At 45.1% G+C, this 21,903-nt stretch overlaps 10 protein-coding genes across 10 annotated transcripts; 6 read left to right on the top strand and 4 right to left on the bottom strand.

Annotated features, from left to right (window-relative positions):
* Positions 1-145: 145 nt before the first annotated feature.
* TRUGW13939_01308 (uncharacterized protein) lies at positions 146-1,384 on the bottom strand (the record flags this gene model as incomplete). Its single annotated transcript, XM_035484509.1, has 3 exons — positions 146-696; positions 764-1,272; positions 1,329-1,384. The coding sequence occupies 3 exons, from the start codon at positions 1,382-1,384 to the stop codon at positions 146-148; spliced, it is 1,116 nt and encodes a 371-aa protein (XP_035340402.1).
* A 1,962-nt stretch (positions 1,385-3,346) lies between these two features.
* TRUGW13939_01307 (uncharacterized protein) lies at positions 3,347-4,666 on the top strand (the record flags this gene model as incomplete). Its single annotated transcript, XM_035484508.1, has 2 exons — positions 3,347-3,615; positions 3,682-4,666. 2 exons carry the CDS (start codon positions 3,347-3,349, stop codon positions 4,664-4,666), a joined length of 1,254 nt encoding a protein of 417 aa, XP_035340401.1.
* A 657-nt stretch (positions 4,667-5,323) lies between these two features.
* TRUGW13939_01306 (uncharacterized protein) lies at positions 5,324-7,232 on the top strand (the record flags this gene model as incomplete). Its single annotated transcript, XM_035484507.1, has 4 exons — positions 5,324-5,536; positions 5,626-6,071; positions 6,145-6,529; positions 6,618-7,232. 4 exons carry the CDS (start codon positions 5,324-5,326, stop codon positions 7,230-7,232), a joined length of 1,659 nt encoding a protein of 552 aa, XP_035340400.1.
* Positions 7,233-7,548: 316 nt separating this feature from the next.
* Positions 7,549-8,481, bottom strand: TRUGW13939_01305 (uncharacterized protein; the record flags this gene model as incomplete). Its single annotated transcript, XM_035484506.1, has 1 exon — positions 7,549-8,481. The coding sequence occupies one exon, from the start codon at positions 8,479-8,481 to the stop codon at positions 7,549-7,551; it is 933 nt and encodes a 310-aa protein (XP_035340399.1).
* Positions 8,482-9,029: 548 nt separating this feature from the next.
* Positions 9,030-10,335, bottom strand: TRUGW13939_01304 (uncharacterized protein; the record flags this gene model as incomplete). Its single annotated transcript, XM_035484505.1, has 2 exons — positions 9,030-9,834; positions 9,923-10,335. 2 exons carry the CDS (start codon positions 10,333-10,335, stop codon positions 9,030-9,032), a joined length of 1,218 nt encoding a protein of 405 aa, XP_035340398.1.
* Positions 10,336-11,053: 718 nt separating this feature from the next.
* On the top strand, positions 11,054-12,167 carry TRUGW13939_01303 (uncharacterized protein; the record flags this gene model as incomplete). Its single annotated transcript, XM_035484504.1, has 3 exons — positions 11,054-11,490; positions 11,571-11,683; positions 11,740-12,167. The coding sequence occupies 3 exons, from the start codon at positions 11,054-11,056 to the stop codon at positions 12,165-12,167; spliced, it is 978 nt and encodes a 325-aa protein (XP_035340397.1).
* A 362-nt stretch (positions 12,168-12,529) lies between these two features.
* TRUGW13939_01302 (uncharacterized protein) lies at positions 12,530-13,522 on the bottom strand (the record flags this gene model as incomplete). Its single annotated transcript, XM_035484503.1, has 1 exon — positions 12,530-13,522. One exon carries the CDS (start codon positions 13,520-13,522, stop codon positions 12,530-12,532), a length of 993 nt encoding a protein of 330 aa, XP_035340396.1.
* A 1,376-nt stretch (positions 13,523-14,898) lies between these two features.
* On the top strand, positions 14,899-16,407 carry TRUGW13939_01301 (uncharacterized protein; the record flags this gene model as incomplete). The annotated part of the gene is made up of 6 exons (XM_035484502.1): positions 14,899-15,397; positions 15,519-15,613; positions 15,684-15,866; positions 15,934-16,047; positions 16,111-16,251; positions 16,312-16,407. The coding sequence occupies 6 exons, from the start codon at positions 14,899-14,901 to the stop codon at positions 16,405-16,407; spliced, it is 1,128 nt and encodes a 375-aa protein (XP_035340395.1).
* A 1,175-nt stretch (positions 16,408-17,582) lies between these two features.
* Positions 17,583-18,658, top strand: TRUGW13939_01300 (uncharacterized protein; the record flags this gene model as incomplete). The annotated part of the gene is made up of 2 exons (XM_035484501.1): positions 17,583-17,969; positions 18,095-18,658. 2 exons carry the CDS (start codon positions 17,583-17,585, stop codon positions 18,656-18,658), a joined length of 951 nt encoding a protein of 316 aa, XP_035340394.1.
* Positions 18,659-20,460: 1,802 nt separating this feature from the next.
* TRUGW13939_01299 (uncharacterized protein) lies at positions 20,461-21,629 on the top strand (the record flags this gene model as incomplete). The annotated part of the gene is made up of 2 exons (XM_035484500.1): positions 20,461-20,617; positions 20,893-21,629. The coding sequence occupies 2 exons, from the start codon at positions 20,461-20,463 to the stop codon at positions 21,627-21,629; spliced, it is 894 nt and encodes a 297-aa protein (XP_035340393.1).
* Positions 21,630-21,903: the final 274 nt, after the last annotated feature.

Raw genomic sequence — 21,903 nt, 5'->3', positions numbered from 1 at the left:
TGTTGTTTCCTAGTTTCCATGACTTGTTGAAATCACAGCTCTCTCTAAATTTTAGTGTACAATTACTAGCATAGCTATTATTGTTCTCCAGAAAATTTATGCACCGTTCCTATCCACCCCTGAAATGCTTCATATTCTACTCCCCTCACCGTAATTGGCGTCGGCTGCTACCGGTCTCGCTTCTGTGGAGGTTGTTCATCTCTATCGCGTTCTGCTGAGCCGTATATTGAACATTATAAGCGCCGTGTTCTAGGTCGCCTTCACTGAAAATTTCATCGTTTCCAGCCCGCACATAGCTCAAATGACCAACAGATATCCCAAAGGCTCTATCTGCACTCCTCGGCGCCCATGACCGTCCACCGCCGCGGGTTATGGGTAGGTGATACCATCGAAAGCCAAAATACCCACAGACTGACCCTGTTATGGAACTGATGATCACGTCAAAGCCATGGTGTTTTCCGTCAGAGAATCGTGTGGAAGCAATGTATATGGCCGCTCCGAAGGGGATCAATACCAAGGCAACGAGATACAGAGGAGCAGCCGCATTCTGCTTTCGAATTCCTTCGGTTTCGTCAAAAGGAACCCCGTGCTCATGGGTATTATTTCGACGTGATGGTGCCGATGTGAGAAAGGGAATTCCAACGGAAAACTTCGTGGCTAAGAAAAGGGTCAAGTACAGGAGTCCTGAAAAGGCGACTGTATAGGGTTAGACATAAACTCATTAAAATACTGTGGATAAGAGTTCACTTGCTGTTGCAGTGACCACTGGGGAAGCTCCGAAAGCCATCTTCAAACTCCTTGATCCCGAAACCACCCCCATCCTTGGATTGGCATATCTCCCAGCTCACAAGAACAGATCCTGCAGGGTCAAAGCCCTCCGTGGCGTACTTGGTTTGGCTGTTGCTATCGGGATTGCACCGTGCTAGAAAGTCGGGACGAGGCTTTCCAATCAGGTTTTTCACCGCTTGGGCGAAGAAGAATGCTGCCACAACTGAAAGCCCAAGTCCTAGCCACCCAGAAAACCAATCCCATAGTTCACGTCTCCAGATTTGACGACGGAGGTGTGCTGAAGCACGCTGGACACGCCATGCGCCGATGGCACAACATACAAACGCAATGATCGCTGCTGGGAGCACCACACACACGATTCCGGCAAGTGTGATGGAGATTGTGTCGTTTTTGTACGGCAATGATATTGACAAGTCTGAAAGAGAAAAAGGTGGCTTCTGAGGCTTCACAGAGTTGAGGCCGGCTGAAATTGCAGCAAACACTCTAATACACACGACGTGATTAGCTCGATCGTAACGACGAAATAAATTGAGTCTTACAATATAGCGACCCAGTCCAATATATAAGAAAACAGGATTCGCTTAGAAATAGCCATGGTGCCAAGGAGTTGACCTTTTACTAGATAGAACCTATTATACCACTTAAAGCAAAACGCTTTTGTACTGATGAACAGTTGGGATCCTTGGGGAAGAAAGAAAAATCTCCACCGAGGCGAATCATATATAAGCGAAAATGACACTGTACCGAGCCACTCGTTTTATTAGTTCCATGGGCTTATTTGGGAGTAGATGGCCCTCTTGGGTTTAATTACGCTCTTTGTTATGCCCCGAGTGCTTTGTCTACCGAGCTTACAGACACTTGTGGAGAATTTCATTCTCTTTCGGCAGATACTAGCCTGAAACTCTGCACGTACTTACCGGGTTTCGCTTTTAATTTTTTACATCACGTTTCATATGTTCAACCAATCCAAAGGGTCGTTCATTGTAATCAGAATACCGAAGCGCTCTTGCCGACCGTGCTTTCACCTCCACAGCCACTATCGGCTAATGGATGTACAGGACGAATTTAGTGCGACTCGGCGCGGCATACCGTGATGGGATGAGCGCTGCGGTAAGACCTCGGGGCTGGTGGATCAAATATCGTGGACTGCAGCTGCTGGACGTGGAATTCGACTGGCTAATTAGTAATATTAGAAGGAGTAGACATGTGAGGTCTTAGGGTATGTACCAATTTTGACGATCCATTGAATCGATTGATGTTTGCGCATTTACGCATTTACGCGTTTGAAGGTTGCTATATTAGCACCATATTTAGGTTAGGGTTAGACTCTGTCCTTCTACATGCAATTCAGAATAGTTTGAGGTTATCTGTTTTTTGACATTTGGACTACTTACCAAGACATTGCACTCCGTATTGTATCCTAGATTGAAGTCAGATGAGCTTTGGTGCATAAAGACCATGTCTCTATCACTTTCCACCAGCGGACAGTATAACATGTGTAATACTAGCCTCAATGATTCAGTATAAATCCTGAGCCTAATTACTTATGACTCGCCTCGCTTATCACCCACTCCACAAGTGCTAATATTGAAAAACTAAGCCTGTTTGTTGGTGGGGCCATCTGATTCTGTCTGTCCTCGTACTCCTCGTACGGAGTAGTCATCTAAGGCACGCAATTACTGCTTTTGGTCTCACGAAGGGTCTTTGACTGCGAAATGTAGTTTTTCTTTCTTTTTTTCTCCTTTTTTTCAAAAAAATTTCCACTTCAAATGTTCTTTTATTAACGCGTCGGCTCGTTCATATCCCTACAATTTAGGCTTTATCTAAATATAAGTTTTAGGGTTCACGGATACCGCTCCACAGCGAGATCTGAATCTTTCAATCCGTGCATCAATAACTTCTCCTAGAAGGCTACGTTGGCGAAACAATAATTACACACAATGTGTACAATCTGCTCTACTCGCATTCCTAAATCATCTTTTCTCAAAATCCCTTTGATTATAATACGGGTCCGATCACTAGATGGGAAGAGGGAAATATTGCTGCCTAATTTGCTTTCCAAAATACCTCCCCACATGAGTATATGACTGCGTATAACTACCAATCAAGGGGGCTGAATATGTATGTAGCAATAGACAATGCTGTAGCCCCTATCGCCATTCCAGCCGCCGCTCATCCTGACTCCAATGACGAGGCATCTTGGCGAAGTGTGACTGTCCGAAGATCTAATACCGTACATGGCACGGATCTCATTGGTATTTTAAGGAAGATGGGTACGTCAACACAAGCCTCGAATCTGACGTGGCTTTCTGACGATCCTTGTGTTTGTTCAGTGAACATCGACCAATAGCACAGCCGAGGATGATTCTAAGCTTAATGAAAGAAAACCGCTCCAGTTGGGAAACTTCTTTTAGCGTATGGCTGGAAACGACGTGGGCCATCAAAAGTTTGCACCCATTTCAACGTTAAATATCTCACAAGACTATTCTAATGATTACCATTTACGTTTCTCCTTTCTCATTATCAGGAAAGAATATCGATATCGAGTTTGAAAGTCATGTCTTCTGATCAAGAGGTTGTCCTCCAAACCATAACGGAACCAAACCTGGGTGACGAGGGCCATGATTGCGAGAGCCTGCTCGTCAATATTAATGACTCATACGAATGCACGACTAAAAAGCAGAAATATACGCTGGCTGCTTGGCTGGAGTGGATTGTTTCTACATGGAAAGAACAACCTGAGAATTGCAATACTTGGCCTTTGTCTCACACCAGGGTAGTCTTTCAAGGCTTGAAACGCGCATTATGGGGGCTGGTGATTGTACTGTGAGTATGCAGTGGTTCTAATTGCTCCTATCACTTGATCAGCACTAACTAGGGCCGTATAATTAGAGGAGTACTCAATGCGGCCTCCCTTTGTTGGCGTGAAGTTGTCCTTCTCTTTCCTGACGATTTCGACTACCGTCTCGATGCTTGGGACTCTTCTAATTCACGCCTTTCCATTTTCTCGCACTGGACTACGGATGGAACTCCCATCAGTAAATGTCATTCACACAATGACTATTGGCGGAAAGTCCCTCTATACTCTGCTCTTCGCGCAGGGTGTATTAGCGTTGGAGTAGATCTGTGGCTTGCCAATGGGGACCTCGTTGTTAGCCACAATCCGCCAGGCAGTGAACACAAAGTTACTCTAGACACCCTCTACCTGAAGCCGTTGCTATGGATGCTCCAACAGCACAACACTGGCTCTGGACAACCTGACAAGCGTGGTCAAGATGAAATCCCAGTATCTGGGGTATTTTCCAACGACCCATCTCAAACCATGAGCTTGGTCCTCGATTTCAAGTCTAATGGTGATGAATTGTTGCCATATGTCATGAGCCATTTGCAACCCTTGCGAGACGCGGGTTACCTTACTTATTTTAATGGGCGAAACGTTACCCAGAGACCGATAACTGTCGTTGTCTCCGGGAATATAAAGCTCCACAAAATCACTTCCAATCTTACTTATCGGGACATATTTTTCGACGCTCCTCTAGATAAGTTGGATACTATATTGTCAACTGATCAGCAGACATCCATTCATTACAACACTTCTGATAGTTACTACGCCTCAGTAGACTTCAGCAAAACTGTGGGTAAGCTCCGGCGCAATCAGTTTTCGCAAAGGCAATTGGCCTTGATTCGCGACCAAATAGGAACTGCTCATAAGCATGGCCTCAAAGCAAGATACACGGGAACACCCACCTGGCCCCGAGGTTTAAGAAATCATGTGTGGCATATTCTAGTGCGGGAAGGGGTGGATATCATTGACGTGGAAGACTTGAGAGAGGGGACAAGACAGGATTGGCGTAAACATCAAAGCTGGCTCCTTTGACATGGCCAATATATCAATCGGAATGCTTTTCGGTAGCACTTTAGGCGCTCCTGAGTTAGTTTTAACTGCTCATGTGGTATTCCTTATTCCCTTTTGACACAGTGTTGTGAGCTACGATACATGTAATATAAGTTGATGTAAGAATTCAGTTTGCATATTCTCAATCCCTGTGTCTTTTCGCCCCAATTTTTGAATGATTTTAAATTTTAAAATGTTGGGAACATCTACCAGTTTGCATGTGAATGCTCTTGATGATATAATCAGAAATCCCATGAACTACCCCCGCACCCAACTGTCTTCCCCCACAGATCATATCCCCATCCCGGACGGCGATCCCCCAACCATATCTCCTCTAACACGTGAAAATACTCGATTACACCCCAAACCACAGACAGAAAATCATTCTCGCCTAGGCTATGGTTTACTAGCACGTGAATTACTTCCCCCACCCCTTTCCAGGCAGAATGGCAAACTGCAATTCATACGAACATTTAACAGCTGTGCTAAAAATCAGTCGACGTTTGGAAGTCCTGATATCCAAACATATATCTCGAAACAGCACACACCCTGATAGTTGCATATTGTCAGCTAAACTGACTATCTGCCTATTGGTCACGTCTTCTGAGTCCCCAATTCAAGCTATCTCTAAAAACTAAAATGACCCTGGTCTGGATTGAAGAGGTCGCAGTGGCCAATCTGGCTGCTCTAGCGGCTGGTAGCTTTCTTGCATACGCTGGCGTATTTCCAAATATTGACTACAGAATGGTTCTGCTGGGAGCTATGGGAATCGCATTTATATTGCAGATGGTGTACGATTTTGTCATTTTCCCATATATGCTCAGCTCAATGAAGCATCTCCCGAAAGTCAAAGTATGTTTTACTTGTCTTAATTTCCATTTATTTATGCCGTTTTCCCATTTGATTAAAGATAAAGTTTAACGGAGGTGGTGAAAATGTAGGGTCGCCTTAACGTGGTAAAAACACTTTTCGAAACTCCTCGGGGAAAGTCAGCGCTTCACTGGCTTCGCACAGTTCCCAATGACGGCCTGATCGCCTTTGACTACTTGCCCAAACAGACATATCTTATGGCTACAAATCATCAAGCTCTGTTAGATATCATGAGCACTCGGACATATGACTTTGAGAAGCCTTGGCGATTCAGGGACTTCCTAGCTCGCATAATTGGCTTCGGTCTAATTTTGTCTGAAGGAGATCCACACAAAGCCCAAAGAAAGGCAGTAAATCCTTCCTTCAATGTCAAGAATATCCGAGGCTTATACGGCTTGATGTGGGAAAAGACTGGCATCTTTCTCGACCAGCTAGAAACGGAAATTCGTAATAATCCAGTGAAGACTATTCATGGAAAGGGTGAAATGGGCAGGGTTGAAATGACCGTGTGGGCTAGGTATGAAAGCTCTCAAAATATCCACGTGTTGCTTCAAGTAATCTTTGCTGATACAAGTACTTTTCATCCACAGCCGTCTTACGCTTGATATAATCGGCCCAACAGCCATGGGTCGCGACTTCCAATCGCTAACGAGCGAGGAGAACCGAGTGGCTGATATATTCCTCAATATTTTGGAACCCACGTGGGAAAAGCTTTTTTTCCTATCAGTCAATTTTCTACTGCCTCAGTGGTTTACAACTAAAATTCCGTGGCATCTAAACAAGATGATCAACGATGATGTTGGCTACTTGCGATCGCTATGTCACGAAATTGTACAAGAGAAACGATTCTCCTTCAAAGGCAAGAATATCGAAAAGAGCCCACTAGAGACGGATATTCTCGGCACGATGATTGTTCGAGGGGAGTTTAGCGATAGCGAACTCGTTGATCAAATGCTTACATTTTTAGCAGCCGGCGTGGGTACCCCTTTTAATGCATACCGTCACTTTTAGCAAACTTTTGTTTTACTGAAGCTAACATATAGTTATCCATTTTCCTATCTAGCATGAAACAACAGCGGGAGCTTTGACAATGGCCTGCTGGATGCTATGTCTACACCCACATGTTCAAACACGACTTCGAGAGGAGATTCGATTGCATATTCCCTCTGCCGACAGCTCCATTACTTGGGCAGACCTAGAATCCCTTCCAATTCTTAACGGAGTATGCCAAGAAATTCTTCGATTATGGCCCACTGTCCCGGTCACTATCCGTGAAGCTATGCGCGAGACAGAGGTTGCCGGAACCAGAATCCACAGAGGCACGCGAATTATCCTCTGTCCATATGCCATTAATCGTAGTCCAGATTTCTGGGGTGAAACGGCCAATGAATTTATACCGGAACGCTGGATCGATGTCGACGAAAGTGGAAAGCAAACTGTCAACCATCATGGGGGTGCCTCGACGAATTTTGCTCAAATAACTTTTTTGCATGGCCAGCGTTCTTGTATCGGAAAGGACTTTTCTCGTGCAGAGCTTCGATGTGCTGTTGCTGGTGTTATAGGACGTTTTGCTATGGAAATGCAAGATCCTACAGGTGATATTACGCTTTCTGGTGCTGTGACTGTGAAGCCCATTGAAGGCTTGCACTTGAAGATGACCCGGGTGAGTGGGTGGTAAACAAAGACTCGTGTTCTCTGACCTTCAAATGTTAGGTTGAACTTTTTGATTTGTAGCATGCATGACTTGTTCTCTCGTTAAGTATATTTTGGGTATCCAATGTTAGAATTTCCTGTAAATCACATATGTAATGACTACATCATGAAATTCATCGACAACTTGTTTCTATCAAGGGTACAATAAATGTTTCACTGAAAACTTCCAAGGTTATCAATGATACTCGTAATATCTATACTACCATAGTTTGCCAAATAAGTAACATCGCAGCTAAGTACATGTATGAGTGCTAGTAATTTCCTCCCAGTCACTGTACCATCTACTGCATTCCTTGTGGGTAGTTTTTAGCAACAAATTCCTCAAAGGTAGTCAGCTTTCCCTTGGCCACCTTGGTCGTCCAGTCCACCTTCTCCCGCGTGTCAGCTCCAAAATAGCCAAAATCTTGGATATACAGCAGCATCTCAGCCAAGTTCTCAGCAGCAGCGGGCGGCAAGAATCTCTTGAACACATCTGGTGGTATTTGGTTATAGTTGACTGTCTTGCCTGTGACATCGCTAATGATTTTCACCAATTCGTTGGTTGTGTATAGCCCAGTTGCCGCAGAGAGAGTTTTCCCTTCAAACTTTTCTGGTTCAGCCAAAATTGCAGCAACGAACTTTCCAGTTTCTGTGATGTCGATCATCGACCACGTCGTCTCCGGCGACACAATGTTTACCAGCGCGTATGTGCCGTCACCAGCAGGGCGAGGGGACATGTCGCCGGTAAAATTCTGCATAAAGGTTCCGGGTGCAAAGAATGCGCTTTTGATCGGCAGAGTGCGAATATACTGCTCGACTTCGTACTTGGAGTCAAAATGGACTGCGTTTTTGTACTTTCCCTGGGACACCAGAGCAGGAGAGGAAAGAGTACTGTAGATCAGGTACTGAACGCCGGCCGCGACAGCTGCATCGGCAACAGTGCGCCCCTGGCGTACCTCTCGTTCCTTCGTCTGATCATCGTACGTAGTGGTCGTGACGGCGAAGACAGTGTGGGCACCTGCAAAGGCCTTCTTCAGAGAATCGACGTCATCTACGTCCGCTGCGACAACTTCCATGCCCTTGGACGCCAGCTTTTCAGATTCAGGCTTCTTCGGATCCCGGGTCAAGGCTCGCACAGAGTACTCCTTGGAAAGCACTGGGTCATTGACAACAAAGTTGGCGACAGAACCGCCCTGGTTCCCGGTTGCGCCGAGGACAGCAAGTATTTTGCTCATCTTGTAGTGGCTTGAACAACGTGTGGTATATTTGAGCTTATGAGGGAAAGTTATGAAACGAAGAGTTATTCTTCCATCTTGCAACAAACATGGTAGGATCTATCCTTATATAGTTTTTCACATCGCCAGCTTGTTGCCGCTACAAAGCGGAGCTTTAGGTGGCGGACATGTAAAGCCGTGCCGTAAAGGCGAAGCTTAAGCCGGCTGCGAGCCGGAACAGGCGCCCAGCCGGCCTCTCCAATCAGCGTGCAGAGATATGTTGGGTTTTTACTGCAAACGTATGTTAGTGATCCAATAAAATTACATTATTTATGCTAGAATTATTTTGAACTTCGTAGAGCGACAATAATGATAAGAAAATGCGGTACGGACTGAATGACGTCATCAACATGTGTGCCCTAATCCGGGCACTAGTCAGGGTATTAATTCCGTTTGTATTCTCGTTATTGGATCATTATACTTGAAAAAATTGCTTTTACGTCGTATTGATGATTAAAGTGTTACTATCTTCAATTTATGCCTTTAAACATCCTACCGAAGCAGCATGATCAACCAGAAGCGCCAGACACACAGGTCACTCCCAAACTTGGAGTATTCGCACATTGTACCTCCCCTTCACCAGTTGGTGCAACCACCGTATAACTCGATACCGTGATATCACAGGTTCCGTCTGACCCACAGTCTAGATTTCCAGTCACAGGTTCATACGCACTACTCGTAGTACCGCTGAAACTATCGAATACAATACTCGTCAGGACGGCATCATTGTTGTATTCTTCACAATAGCTGGCATCTTCACCATAGCAACTTTGTATTTGAATCGCGTAGTCGCAGTTCTCCACGGTGAATCCGGTAAATGTCACATTTTTAACAGTGGAAAGCCCATGACTACCACCAGTTGGGTAAGTTTTAATACCGGCTGCTTTCGTTGAGTTTACCATAGTCGCATCCTTTACATAGACATTCTGCACAGTATCACTGCTAGATTTCCCCAGTGATCCCACAGATATACCGTGAGAGCCAATGCAGGTGATCGTATCAATCGTAACGTAGTTGGAACTGGGTTTAAAAGCCACGCAGTCGTCATCGTTTGTGACTTTGACATTGCTGATAGAGACATAAATACTTTCGCCAATGTCGAATCCGTCTGTGTTTTTTGGTAGATTATCCGAGTTTGACTTGGCATCCATTTCCAAGTCGGAGAAGTCCACGTTGGTCGTACCCCCTTTTATAGAGTTGAAAACATTAGGGGGGTTCTTCTGGCGAAAACCGCTGATAGTAATATCACTTCCTCCTGTTATGTACAGAAGAGTGGGTCGTGCGTAGCTACTGTCTGAAGCAAATAGATCCCATCTATAAAACATTGTCAGTGGTGTCCTCTCGCCGAGTCTCCTACATAAAACTACCAGCGTAAGTGAAACAAGGGAAGATGGTGACTTACGCATCCTGTCCATTGCCATCAATCACGCCAGATCCAGTCAATGAGCGTATTTGAAGACCATCGATATCCTCAACATTGATCATGGCTGTCTTTCCTTCCCAGTAATCAGTGTCACTAGAAAATTTAAGAAGGCCTTCGACTTGAAAATCGCATCCGGAGCAGCCGCTGAAGTCTAGGTATGTGTTCAAGTAGTAGGTTGTATCGGCAGGAATGACGATCGTTCCTCCGTTGCCACATGACGATATAGCAGAGGCAATTGCCGGGGTGTCATCAATAGATGAGCTTCCTCCAGCAGTAGGGGTACACGCTGCCCTCGGCTCCAGAGCTGGACTGGGACCTTGTAGGACGTTGGATGGGAGAGCACAGCTCATTCCCAAGATAGTTAGTAAGGAAGCATATTTTAACATCGTCATTTTTATTTTTCACGGTGAGAAATAATTCCATGAAAAATTTTATTCCAATATTGTCCTCATAGGTCGGTATCATTGTATAGTGAGTGCATCTACATCCACTTTGATAGGAGAATGGCATTTTGAGTGCACGTTAAGGTTTTATAATACAAGACTCATAATTTGGTGACGGGTATATTGATCCACGATTCACCGGGAAAATTGCTGTCATTAGCCAGCTGTTCGGGCTCTGAAACATGTGTATCAGCCAGCTATTCGTGGATATTTACCTCCGTTAGTGTTCGAGGTAAGTGGATCAGACATGTTCCTTTAATCTTCAATCGCGGGGTCGCTCAATTTAAGCAATCATGTGTACAATTATTTATTACAGGGTAGTATTGTTGTTATCGAGAAATCTTGGTTTGCGGATCGTCGTTGAAGACTGGTGGAAAACTCCACGAGAATGATATATCTTTTACGCTAGTGCGAGCTTACTCCGCGATAAAATAGAACGAGGCATTTTATTTGCTTGCGAATGAATCTAATGGATAATTTTTTTAGGCAGTTTCATGTGAAAAAAGCGAAACCTCGAGGAAACTATTCACAATGAATATACCCATTTTTCCATCGAGCTAAGACTTGGATGAACTGTAAAAACACCCTCCGGGCCCCCATATAATCTATTCCAATCCGGAAATAAAGCAGCAGTCAGGTACCAAAGTTCTGGTGCAGAAAAATTTCCATGTCGTTCCGTTTGGCATGTTTTCTTGGTCTCGTGGCAACAGCCACTTGCATCCCAACTATCAATGTCCAAAAAAGAACAACTAGAACGAGTGCCCCCTCGGGTTGTCTTACTGTCGGTACCAGTGGTACTTATAGTACTATTAGTGATGCACTGACAGAACTTGCTTCTTCCACATCCACTGCATGCATTTACATTTCCGCGGGGACTTATGAAGAACAACTAACCATTGACTACGGAGGATCATTGACTCTCTACGGCGAGACCACCAACACTGGAACATACAAGGAAAACACCGTGACTATTACCCATACTATATCGTCATCTGAAGCGGGGTCGCTAGACTTGAGTTCTACTATCAATGTCGTATCTGATGGATTCAGAATGTACAACATCAACGTAGTCAATGGGTACGGAGAGGGGGCTCAGGCTGTCGCGTAAGTTTTATGCCCATACTTTATAAGAGAAAACATTAATATAAGTGCATTTTCAGCTGATTTCTCATTACAACGTGTAGATTGACCGCCAATGCAAATGAGCTTGGCTTCTACGCATGTCAAATCTCAGGCTACCAGGATACTCTTTATGCGAAAGCGGGATACCAATACTACTCAAATTGCATGATGGAGGGTATGACGATGACTAGTCTTTTGTTGTTTGGGATTTATCTCGCTAACAAATGCAAGGTGCCGATGACTACATCTTCGGCGATGCGTCAGCATGGTTCGGCGAATGTGACATAGTTTCTAATGGGAGTGGCTCAATCACCGCAAACTCACGTGAAAGTTCTAGTGACACATCATGGTACTGCTTCGACAATTGCAGTGTCGATGCAGCCAGTGGTGTCTCTCTAGATGGCGATGTATATCTCGGTCGACCATGGCGTGTCCTTGCTAGGGTAGTCTACCAGAACTCGGTACTTTCGGATATAGTTAACGCGGAGGGATGGATCACGATGGCCGATGGAGCTACGCCGTTGTATTACGAGTACAATAATTCTGGGGCAGGGTCTGACACTTCTGAACGATTGTATGAGTCGTCTATTTCGGCGGCTGTGGCGAAAACGACTGTTCTGGGTAGTAATTGGGGTGACTGGATTGACAGCAGTTATTAACTTGATATGTATTTCTAGTTTTGTTTGAATTCTGGGGATTGGTATTAGCCATTCGAGATGGGCGCGCCCGAAAAGCTTCCTTCATTTCATTTGTAGCTATGGCGGATATACATCTCGCAGTATGTCTCAGGCATTATTTAGCACTGCTATTGTGACATGTTATAATGAATTGGTGAAAGCTGTACTAAAAAGCTATATGTACTTTAGTAGTCAATTTATGGTACAGGAGCCGGCATGAATTTATGGAAATATTAACAATAACCTGCACTTATTTTCAAAACACTCCTTTTCTATTTATTTGAAAGTACGTACAGACTTGTTCAATTTTAAACATGCTAAAATAGACAATCACCCTCTCCGTACTATTCAATATAAACCTTCTTAATCTCAAGGTGTTCGGAATTCAGTTTCGGAATACTGACGATAAGAATTCCGTCTTCCATCCTAGCAGTAATGCCGTCGACCTGAATCTGGTTTCGATCGATACGATTTCCTAGGTACAATTTATGCTCGAATTCCCCCTTGTCATTCTGTCCCAATTCCTTGGAAGATGACCTATTTCCGCGTCGCTGTATTGCTCCTTTAATGTTGAGTTCGCATTTTCTCAGGTCCAAATCCACTTTGAGCCCCGCTTTGTTTGCACCGAACAGGGAAATGCAGACAAGAAACCTCATGGGTGTCTCAAATATGTTGAATTCAGGTTCGGTTTCGTCCTTTGCAGCATTATCATCGTGTCCAAAGTAGTTAGTGGCCCCAAATTGACCCCAGGGTCCCATGCTATTATTCATAGGTCCGAAGCTGCCTGTAAACATTGGGTTTCCCCAGGATGGCAGTCTACCCCAGGGGCCAAAGTTACTCCAAGGACCTAAGGTACCCCACGGTCTAAATCCTATTGAGGATCCAAAGTTTCCCCATGGCCCAGACCAATTAGTCGGTCCAATTCCATACTGGCTACGCTGGCCAGGGTAGAATCCTCTTCCGCCGCGGTTATGATATCCGCCATACGCTCCTGCCCAAGGATTTGGGTGTTCGAAGAAGGGAGGCGCTTGTACAAAAGGTGTCGTTCGTGGTTCGTTTTTATTCTGATTCGTCTTTGATTCTCGCTCTGCCGCAGTTGTTTTTCCGTCGGATTCTAGTTCTCGTTTATTATGTTGTGGACATAAGTAGGCTTTGCGGGGGAACGGACCACCGAATGAAAACCCAGGGTACTGGTAGTCGCCATCATTGGTGTCGTTTCGATCACGGTCGTTGCAGTCAACAAACGAAGGATCAAAAGGGCCGGGTGCGGCCATGTTGCATGTAGGTGTAAAGTCCCAAAAGCCTCCGGCTTGATTGTTGAGTCGTGCATGTGCCATGGCACTGTTATACCAAGTTGAACATTTGTATCGAATCCACAGCGAATTGTAGTGCAAGAAGTTGTAGTGAACTACCTTTAGGTGAAGTAAATGTCTATTTTTTTTTCAAGACCACAAACCTACCTAGGAAATTTATTTCCTTAAAAGATAGCTAACACGGAATATCTGAAATTCCGAATTGTAACACTCGATCATCGGGGTTTATTAAATCACGAACAAAATAACCGAGTTAGGAGGTACCGCTGTGATTTTATTTAAGAAATTAGTTATAAAATGGTATCTCATATGCTTTCGGGGAATATAAGATCCCGCTACCTTTTTGTTCGGGCTCTGCTAGAAGTCCGAGGGTTGGCGCACCCAACAGCCGCCCGACAACATGGTGGCCATTATTTGAAAAGGAGTCATGACTAGAATAAAATATATAAACAAAGGTCTTATCTTTTACATAAGGTGCAATTTTTATCTAATGAGTATAGAGTGACCGTTGAACCATGCCTTCTAATATATCACGTATTAGTCAACTCTTACGGTCTAGAAGTGCAATTTCCAGGAAGCTCAAAGAGTCTCATGTAATGAAGGGTCTGATCTAATCTGACTCGTAACTGTATTTTACCTGACATCAGACGACACTGGTAGGGTTGGTAGCATAAACTGGGTGAAATGCATATTTATACTATGAGTATTTCACATGCTATTATAGAAGCGCGGTTATTGGTCCGATGGCCCCACTCTACAGTGGGGGCTGGATCCGCTCAGCCTTGATACCAAATTTAGCTGTGGCCAATGGGAGGCGGGCGGAGCTGATACCCCATACAAAATACGGCTGATGATTGGCTGGCTGGCTCCGTGGCGTCCGATTACAGGCGCCGCATCCCAAATGACGTGTTGCCCAGCCTTCTCAGATCTATAGTGGCTTGCAATATCAGATTCGACAAAATGTGCAATTGATTGCCAGGGATGGTCTCGCAGGGCATTCGCTGTGCTGCATGTTTCGGCGTGTTAAGGCCCGACGCGCCTCGAGCGTGTTCACTGTTGGCTGTGTTCAAATGGACGAATCCGCAGGCAATGCCCCCACTGCAATTTCATGTTCAGCGGGAGATCGTCGTCGTAATCCTCTCTCGTTTGTTGCTCTCCTGCAAACAGCGGAACACTAAATGGGCTACTAAATGGGCTACTGCATGTGGTCTAGCTGTCGCAGTCACATGATGCATCGCGATTCATTGTTTGAGGTGACGGTGTCCTCCGCCCCCGAGTCTGCGATTTCATCCCCATGTGCTGCGTCTGGAAATCGCAACTCATGCCAGGCACGTCCGTGGCCATCTAATCTTCCTGTTCATGCGTGGACGGTGGATTGATTGCCTGTCGTTTCCCTAACAATGGCCCTGGTCTCACCGAAGGTCCTGCGTGCGGCCACAATTGCGATTTGTTTGCTTCTTGTTGTTACGCTATGGCACTTTCAAAGCAGCACTCTGCAACAACTGCCTCGCTTTAGCTATGGCAGCAGTACCGGTATCGCGTCTGGATCCTCCTCTTCGACTTCGACCGTCACCTCTGAAAACAGCAATAAAATTACCGACGACAACAACAATGCGGCCTCGGCGTCGCTCACGGCCGCGGCTGCTGGCACAGTCGACTGGTCCCGCTACGCATACGTCCAATATGTCACAAACACCGCCTATCTGTGCAATTCAGTCATGCTCTTCGAAATCCTCCACCGATTGCAAAGCAAACCCGATCGGTTGCTGATGTACCCGTCCGATTTCTCGGTAGATACCGAAGACGACTCGACCGAGAGCTACCTTCTTCGCAAAGCTCGCGATGAATATCAAGCGAAACTCATGCCTATAGAGGTCCAGAGTCGCATCTCCGGCGATCGTGAGTAGCCTTTCCTGGGTGTTTTCCCCCTTCTTCCTTTTTTTTTTTTTTTTTTTTTTTGTTGTTCTTGGCATGTTCTATTGTTGTATTCTTCGGAACGTGGAACACTGACAGTGCGCAGCCACATGGGCGGAAAGTTACACAAAACTCCTTGCATTCAACCAAACTCAGTACGACCGAGTGCTGAGCTTGGATTCCGACTCGACTATTCTACAGGTGTGTACAGATACACTGCTCGTGGCACAAAACCTGCCGTCGTAAAACCATCTAACAAAACCCTTTGTAGCCAATGGACGAATTATTTTTGCTTCCATCGGCCCCAGTCGGGATGCCTCGCGCGTACTGGCTGGATTTTAACGATCGTGTGCTCAGTTCGCAGCTGGTTCTCATCGAGCCATCGGAGTTTGAATTCAATCGCATTTCGGCTTCCATCGCCTCAGCCGGCTCGACCGAATATGATATGGAAATCGTCAATACCCTATAAAGACAGCTCATTCATTCTACCTCATCGACCTTACAATCTGGTCACGGGGGAGTTTCGATCGAAGAAGCATGCCGATTATCTGGGCAATTCAGAGGAAGCATGGGACCCTGAAAAAGTCCTAAACGAGGCAAAATTTTTGCACTTCTCGGACTGGCCTGTTCCCAAGGTATGCTTTTTGCTTCGCTGATTACTCTTTTGATGTTTACTAATGGATTTTGCTACCGTACAGCCATGGATAGCTGCAAGTCCCTCTGTTATTCAAGAAAAGCAACCCACGTGCGACTTGAACCCGGCAACTGGGCAAGAAGACGATTGTCGAGCACGTGATATCTGGCTGGGAGTCTACGAAGACTTTGCGAAGCGACGAAAGGTATGTCCAATGTCTGGCTTTTTACAAGCGACAGGCCGAGGTGACTAACACAGAGTGCAGAATGTGTGCGATCTGTCTGTCGAGCGAAAGGTAAAACGAAGTAGTCCTACGAACGATTCGCCTGAACAACCTAGTCGCTATGAATATATAGTTTGATTTTATTTTCCGGGAAATTTGGGTAGATATGCCATGTTTATTGTTCATAGAATATCTCAACTCTTTCTAGATTGGGATTCATTTGACGCGCTATCGGGCAGGAGTGAACAACATGTTTGTTGTTTTGTATATTTAGCAGCGATTTTGCATGTTTAAACGACATCTATATACCACCATGTATTGTAAATAGAAATCATGTCAACTACATCACCTACAGCACAGGCGTGTGTTAAAATCTAGCATACGACTGGGCCGCTTCCGGTCCACTTTCAGGTCGAAAGGAGGTCGATCTCTAACCACATCCCTCGTGCATAATAATAGATAGGATCAATCCCCATTTGACAGCTTCGGTTGTCTTCCTCCACAGTACTTACCAAGAGTTTAATGCATCGGACGCAAGTCGGAGACTTGGAGGCTAGAGTTGGATCGGCCCCCATCAGTGTGGATTATCATGGGCCGTGACAACAATGTTGGTCAACACAATTGGCGGGCCTCCGGAAGGATCTACTACAATTCTCCCCGATGAGGGTTTAAGCCTTTCAGGGGCTTACTTTCAGGGATCCAGGACCGGCTGCAACTAGACTCGTGCTACGGCAACATGCGGCTGATAGCCTGATACCTCATATTCAGCCCCCTCGATCAATCAGGCCTACCATCCTATGATACCACACCAGTACTACGGAGGAGAGATGGTCGAGATAAATGATTCGAGCATCGCGGTTCTTACCTTACGGGTGCCTTTGGATGTTCTCTCTCGGCACGCAATACACATTGGCACCTGAGGCTGGTGAGTAAGTAGGATCAGGCAAGCCCTCAGAAGGCTTGGATGACAGCAGGCTCAGCACGCTTAGAAGTCTAGGTCTAGAAATAGATGGTCATCATCCACTTGACTTGCATTACTATTCGCAAGAGCTAGGTCAAACTTTGCCAATCACCAAGCATACAATACTCCGACAAGTCCAAGACAAAGTAATGATCATCAATGGATGTCACCCAGCTGGCATCTCCTGGGCCTAGTGCCACAAATGGCCCCAACCTATCGGCGCTTGTTCTCGGCCGTACTTCGTAGGGTAGTTATATAAGGTATCGATCGCTGTTAAGGCTAGAAACCTAGTTGGTATTCACTTCTTAACGTTATTGTATAAACACTATCACAAGGAGAAAAGAAAAACGAAATGTTTTCCAAATCTCTAAACATTCTCGCTGCCACTTTGGCATGCAGTTCTCTCTGCCAACCGGCCCTCTCCTTGCCAACCGTGGAGAAACGCGACAATGCTGCGACCCCGAGAAATGTCCTTTATGTCCAAACCTTTACCGACTCTAACAACAACTTTTATAACCTGACAGATCTGGTCACCCAGTCAACCGGAATCACGCATGTTATCCTGGCATCCCTTCATCTGGACTCCCCAACCGAGCTTCACTTGAACGACAATGATATCACTTCGTCGTACTGGGACCCCTTGTGGCCGATGGTCTCATCCCTGCAATCCTCGGGCGTTAAAGTCATGCTCATGATGGGTGGTGCTGCTGCAGGCAGCTGGGCTAACATTGCCAGTGACGTGAGCAACCCCTCTATGTTTCCTGTTCCTAGTTTTCTTTTCTCTTTTTTTTTTTTTTTTTTGTTTGTGGTGAAACTTGATCAAATTACTGGATTTACATACTAATTTGTTTCCCTTTTTAATAGTTTGACTCTTACTACCCCCCAATCTTGAAGGTCCTCCAGGACCACAGCCTTGATGGCTTTGACTTTGATGTCGAGGAGGACGTCTCTCAGGACGCTCTCGTCCAGCTCGCCCAACAACTCGACTCCGATCTTGGTACCGACTTCATCATCACCGGCGCCCCGGTTGCATCCGCCATGTCCGGTGGAGGTAACTTGGACAACGTTGACTGGGCTTCTCTCGATGCTGCTGCTACGAGCTCCAACCGTCCCAACGGCAAGCTCTTCAACTGGTACAACACTCAGTTCTACGATGGCTGGGGTGATGCCAGCTCCACCGGCTCCTACGATTCTATTATCAGCGCTGGATGGGATGCTAGCCGTATTGTCTTGGGTGTTCTTACTTCCGGTGGTGAGGGCAGTGGTTACGATGATCTGTCGACACTGTCGAGCACAATCTCCAGCCTGAAGTCCTCTTACTCTAACTTTGGTGGTATCTCGGGCTGGGAATATGGCGGTGCTGGCTCCAGTGACAGCGATGACCCCAACCAGTGGGTTGCTGCCATAAGCGCTGCTTTGTCCTCCTAGGTAACTACCTCACATATGACTGGACAATTTTCCCACAGCTATATATAGTGTTATATTTTGGTATGGCACCAATTGACGGTTCATGTATATATTCCGTATACTTTGTCAATAAAATTATCCATAAATTGACATTTTTTGATCTATGATTTTTTTGATGATTAAATTTCTCCGTAAGAACTATATTCCTTATTTGGTGAGCATAATTACTTTGTAGTTGGCGCTGAGTGCCCGCTTCGAATTTCCATTTTTCGTATAACCTTGCATACTATTCATGACTTGTGGAGAGATGGTCTCTATTCTAATTGATTCCTTGTAAGACATAGACCTTAAGCATTTGTCGACCGCATCTGTCGACCGCATCTTTGACGAGTAGAATGGTTTTCTTCGATATCATTGTCGCTGAATTGCTTCTAGTTGATAGTTTATTTGTTAACGGAAAGTTGAAACCTCCAAAAGCCATGCAGGCTGGAGGAGTGAAATAAATGTATAAGTTTTCAAGGGTAATTATAATTGTTGACTAATTGTTTTAGTTTCGTTAGGTATTAGCAATATATGCGGCTGTGGGAGGAATAATTTATCTTGCCATGATCCGAGGTGTTCAAAATGTTTTTGAGGCACTGTCAATTGTTTTAATAATACTCATTGGTAGGGGAACTAGCTCAGAAATGACCTACGGCCATATAACTAACTAGTCGAATTATCCCAGTCCCTAGGAGATAAAGAAACATGATAGTGACTTCCAACCCATATTCCAAAAACATTTGAAATCTTAAGGACCATGAGGTGAGCCTTTTTAATAATAATGCCTCAGAGTATGCTCTTGTGGACAGGTGAGAATAAAAGTCCGAAAGGAATATTGCAAAAGTGAATCCTAAAACCAAAGGCATAGCCAGCCGGCATTTTGGGCATCACCTTTACTTTAGAATCTATTGGCCCACAATATTAATGAGATAAACGAACATAATAGACCTCCTAATCCATGTCGGCACCAGGGAGTGAATAGTCCATTATTGATTTATATGGCAACTCTTGATAATAAAAGAAACAAGCCAGACAAAATTATTTGTATATTAACAGTAGCCTCTAATAAAATTGTAATAGGTCTCGATATAAACTGTTAAGTATCAATAAATGAAAGCAGACTGCTGAGGCTACCTAATATTATTGCCATGGTGACGGCTGCAATCATGAACAACTTTGGACGATGTGCCACATCACCATCACAGCACCCAACGGTGTGTCATATTCCTAGGAACAATGAAACTTCCACACCTCGACAACTAAAAGCGAAATTTCCTTAACCATCTGGACAAAATCTTCGTCTGTGGTTTCTTTTTGCTGCTCACGTCTTGACTAGACCAGGAGAAATCCACTCCCAGGCTGTTTCATATTTTGTTTGTGGAATATATTTCTGAGTTCGAGACTCTCGTTGGTTTTGTCATCTGCTAACCCTTTTTTATTTGAGCATAGTATACGAGATTCTTCAGGTTAGAACTATAGTCTGCCCGACTTCAGCCTTATATCTATTGATCACCATGCCACCCCGTTCCCAACCAAATACAGGCAGGGCTGTTCATGGCCCTGGATGTACAATACGATACATACATAGACACTCATCCTCACTGCAGCATGACGAGTTTGACTCCACTTACACAGCCCCTGTCCCCCCTGACAGCCCGATGATAGCCTTGTGGTCCACTCTAGCGCCACGTATAATTGGAAAGCTGAACTCAAGTCTAATTAACTGGGCATCGGTAGAATGCTTTTAACGCCTCCACAAAGATACACATGGTTCTGGTCTCATGGGGACGACTACTGTCATCATCACAGTTCGCGACATGCCGTCCAACCCGAGACAAATAGCCGATATGGCGGGAGAGATCTGTCGAATGATTGACTGCCGTGTAGAACTTCAGTTCTGCAGCCTCAAGCTGGTAGACCCCGCACAACAGACAGAGAGTACTCTTTAGCATCCCAGAGGTATGATATCCTCCCGTGGGTAGTAAGGTGTCTCTCAGTACAGGTCTTGAAAATCCACTGAGACAACAGTGGGAGGAATACTACGCCTTGTGGGAAAGGACAACAAAACGGATGGATATTTCGCCTTGACTTGCGCCCATAATATACCTGAATTTAAAGTCCATGATACCAATGATATGGATTTAGAACCTGGCAAGAAACCACAGCCGTTGGAGTTGTCTTGAGATTGAATACTAATTGACCTCCCATCATAGGAAATCCTCGCAAGCTAGTGAACACATATCAATCTGTTAGATGTGCATTCCCAAGCCAAATATTACAGGATGAGTTCCTTTCCGACATTGCATCCGATATTCATCGCACGAATTCGAAAATCCAACACCTGGAAATAGAATCCAAACAAACCGAAAACCGCAAAGAACTTGGACATTGGAAACACAGGCTTCTCCGCCTGAAGGAAAAGCGGTCCTCTATCCACAACATGGATTCGCACATTGGTTTCGTCGCTGTAACTTCAGGACTGCCCGTCCACAATGGACATCATTTGGACTGGGCATCGATCACCCTTAGCGGACTTGAAAAACCACTACGGTCGGTAAACATGATCCCTAACATACAGGAACGATCTCAAACCCCAGTCCCACTATCAAATTGGCCCGGAAAGCTCGAAGGAGGTGCCAAGGTCTGCAAAATGGGATCGTCAGGTGTGACCGAAGAAGTGGTAAATACGGTGCCCAGCTACATGCGGTTCGGGGAAACCGAACACACTATCCCTATCGCAATAGAATGGGCAGTCATTCCAACCATGAAATACAAAAATTTCAGTGAGCCAGGAGATTCTGGAGCATGGGTAGTTGATCGTCTTGGAAATCATCTAGTGGGGATGGTCTTGGGCCGTAACAGTTGCCTTGGAGTCTCCTATGTGACACCTATCCGTGAAGTTATCGAAGACATTGAAAACCTCACGAACAAAACCGTTATTCTATCCTAATTTGGAAGAATATACGGAGCTTTTTCTAAAAAAACAACCCTTTCCCGGCCCTTCATGGCAAGAAATTCACATCGAGAATTGCTTTGGTCTTGTGCTGGGACTTGTGTACTTAGTTCGAGATAGGACTAATAAACATCAAGTGAATCTTTGACTATTAGACGATATTAACTTCAACTTGGCTGATACTGCGGTGCTTGTCTACTATATTAATACATGGGTTATCTATCATTGTTGCCGTGTTTACTTGTCCCTATTGTATTTGTTTATGTTTCTA

The sequence above is a fragment of the Talaromyces rugulosus genome, chromosome I (assembly GCF_013368755.1).
Source record: "Talaromyces rugulosus chromosome I, complete sequence".
Lineage (NCBI taxonomy): Eukaryota > Fungi > Ascomycota > Eurotiomycetes > Eurotiales > Trichocomaceae > Talaromyces > Talaromyces rugulosus.
The sequence above is the reverse complement of the archived record's forward strand: the minus strand, read 5'-3'. Positions and strand labels throughout refer to the sequence as shown.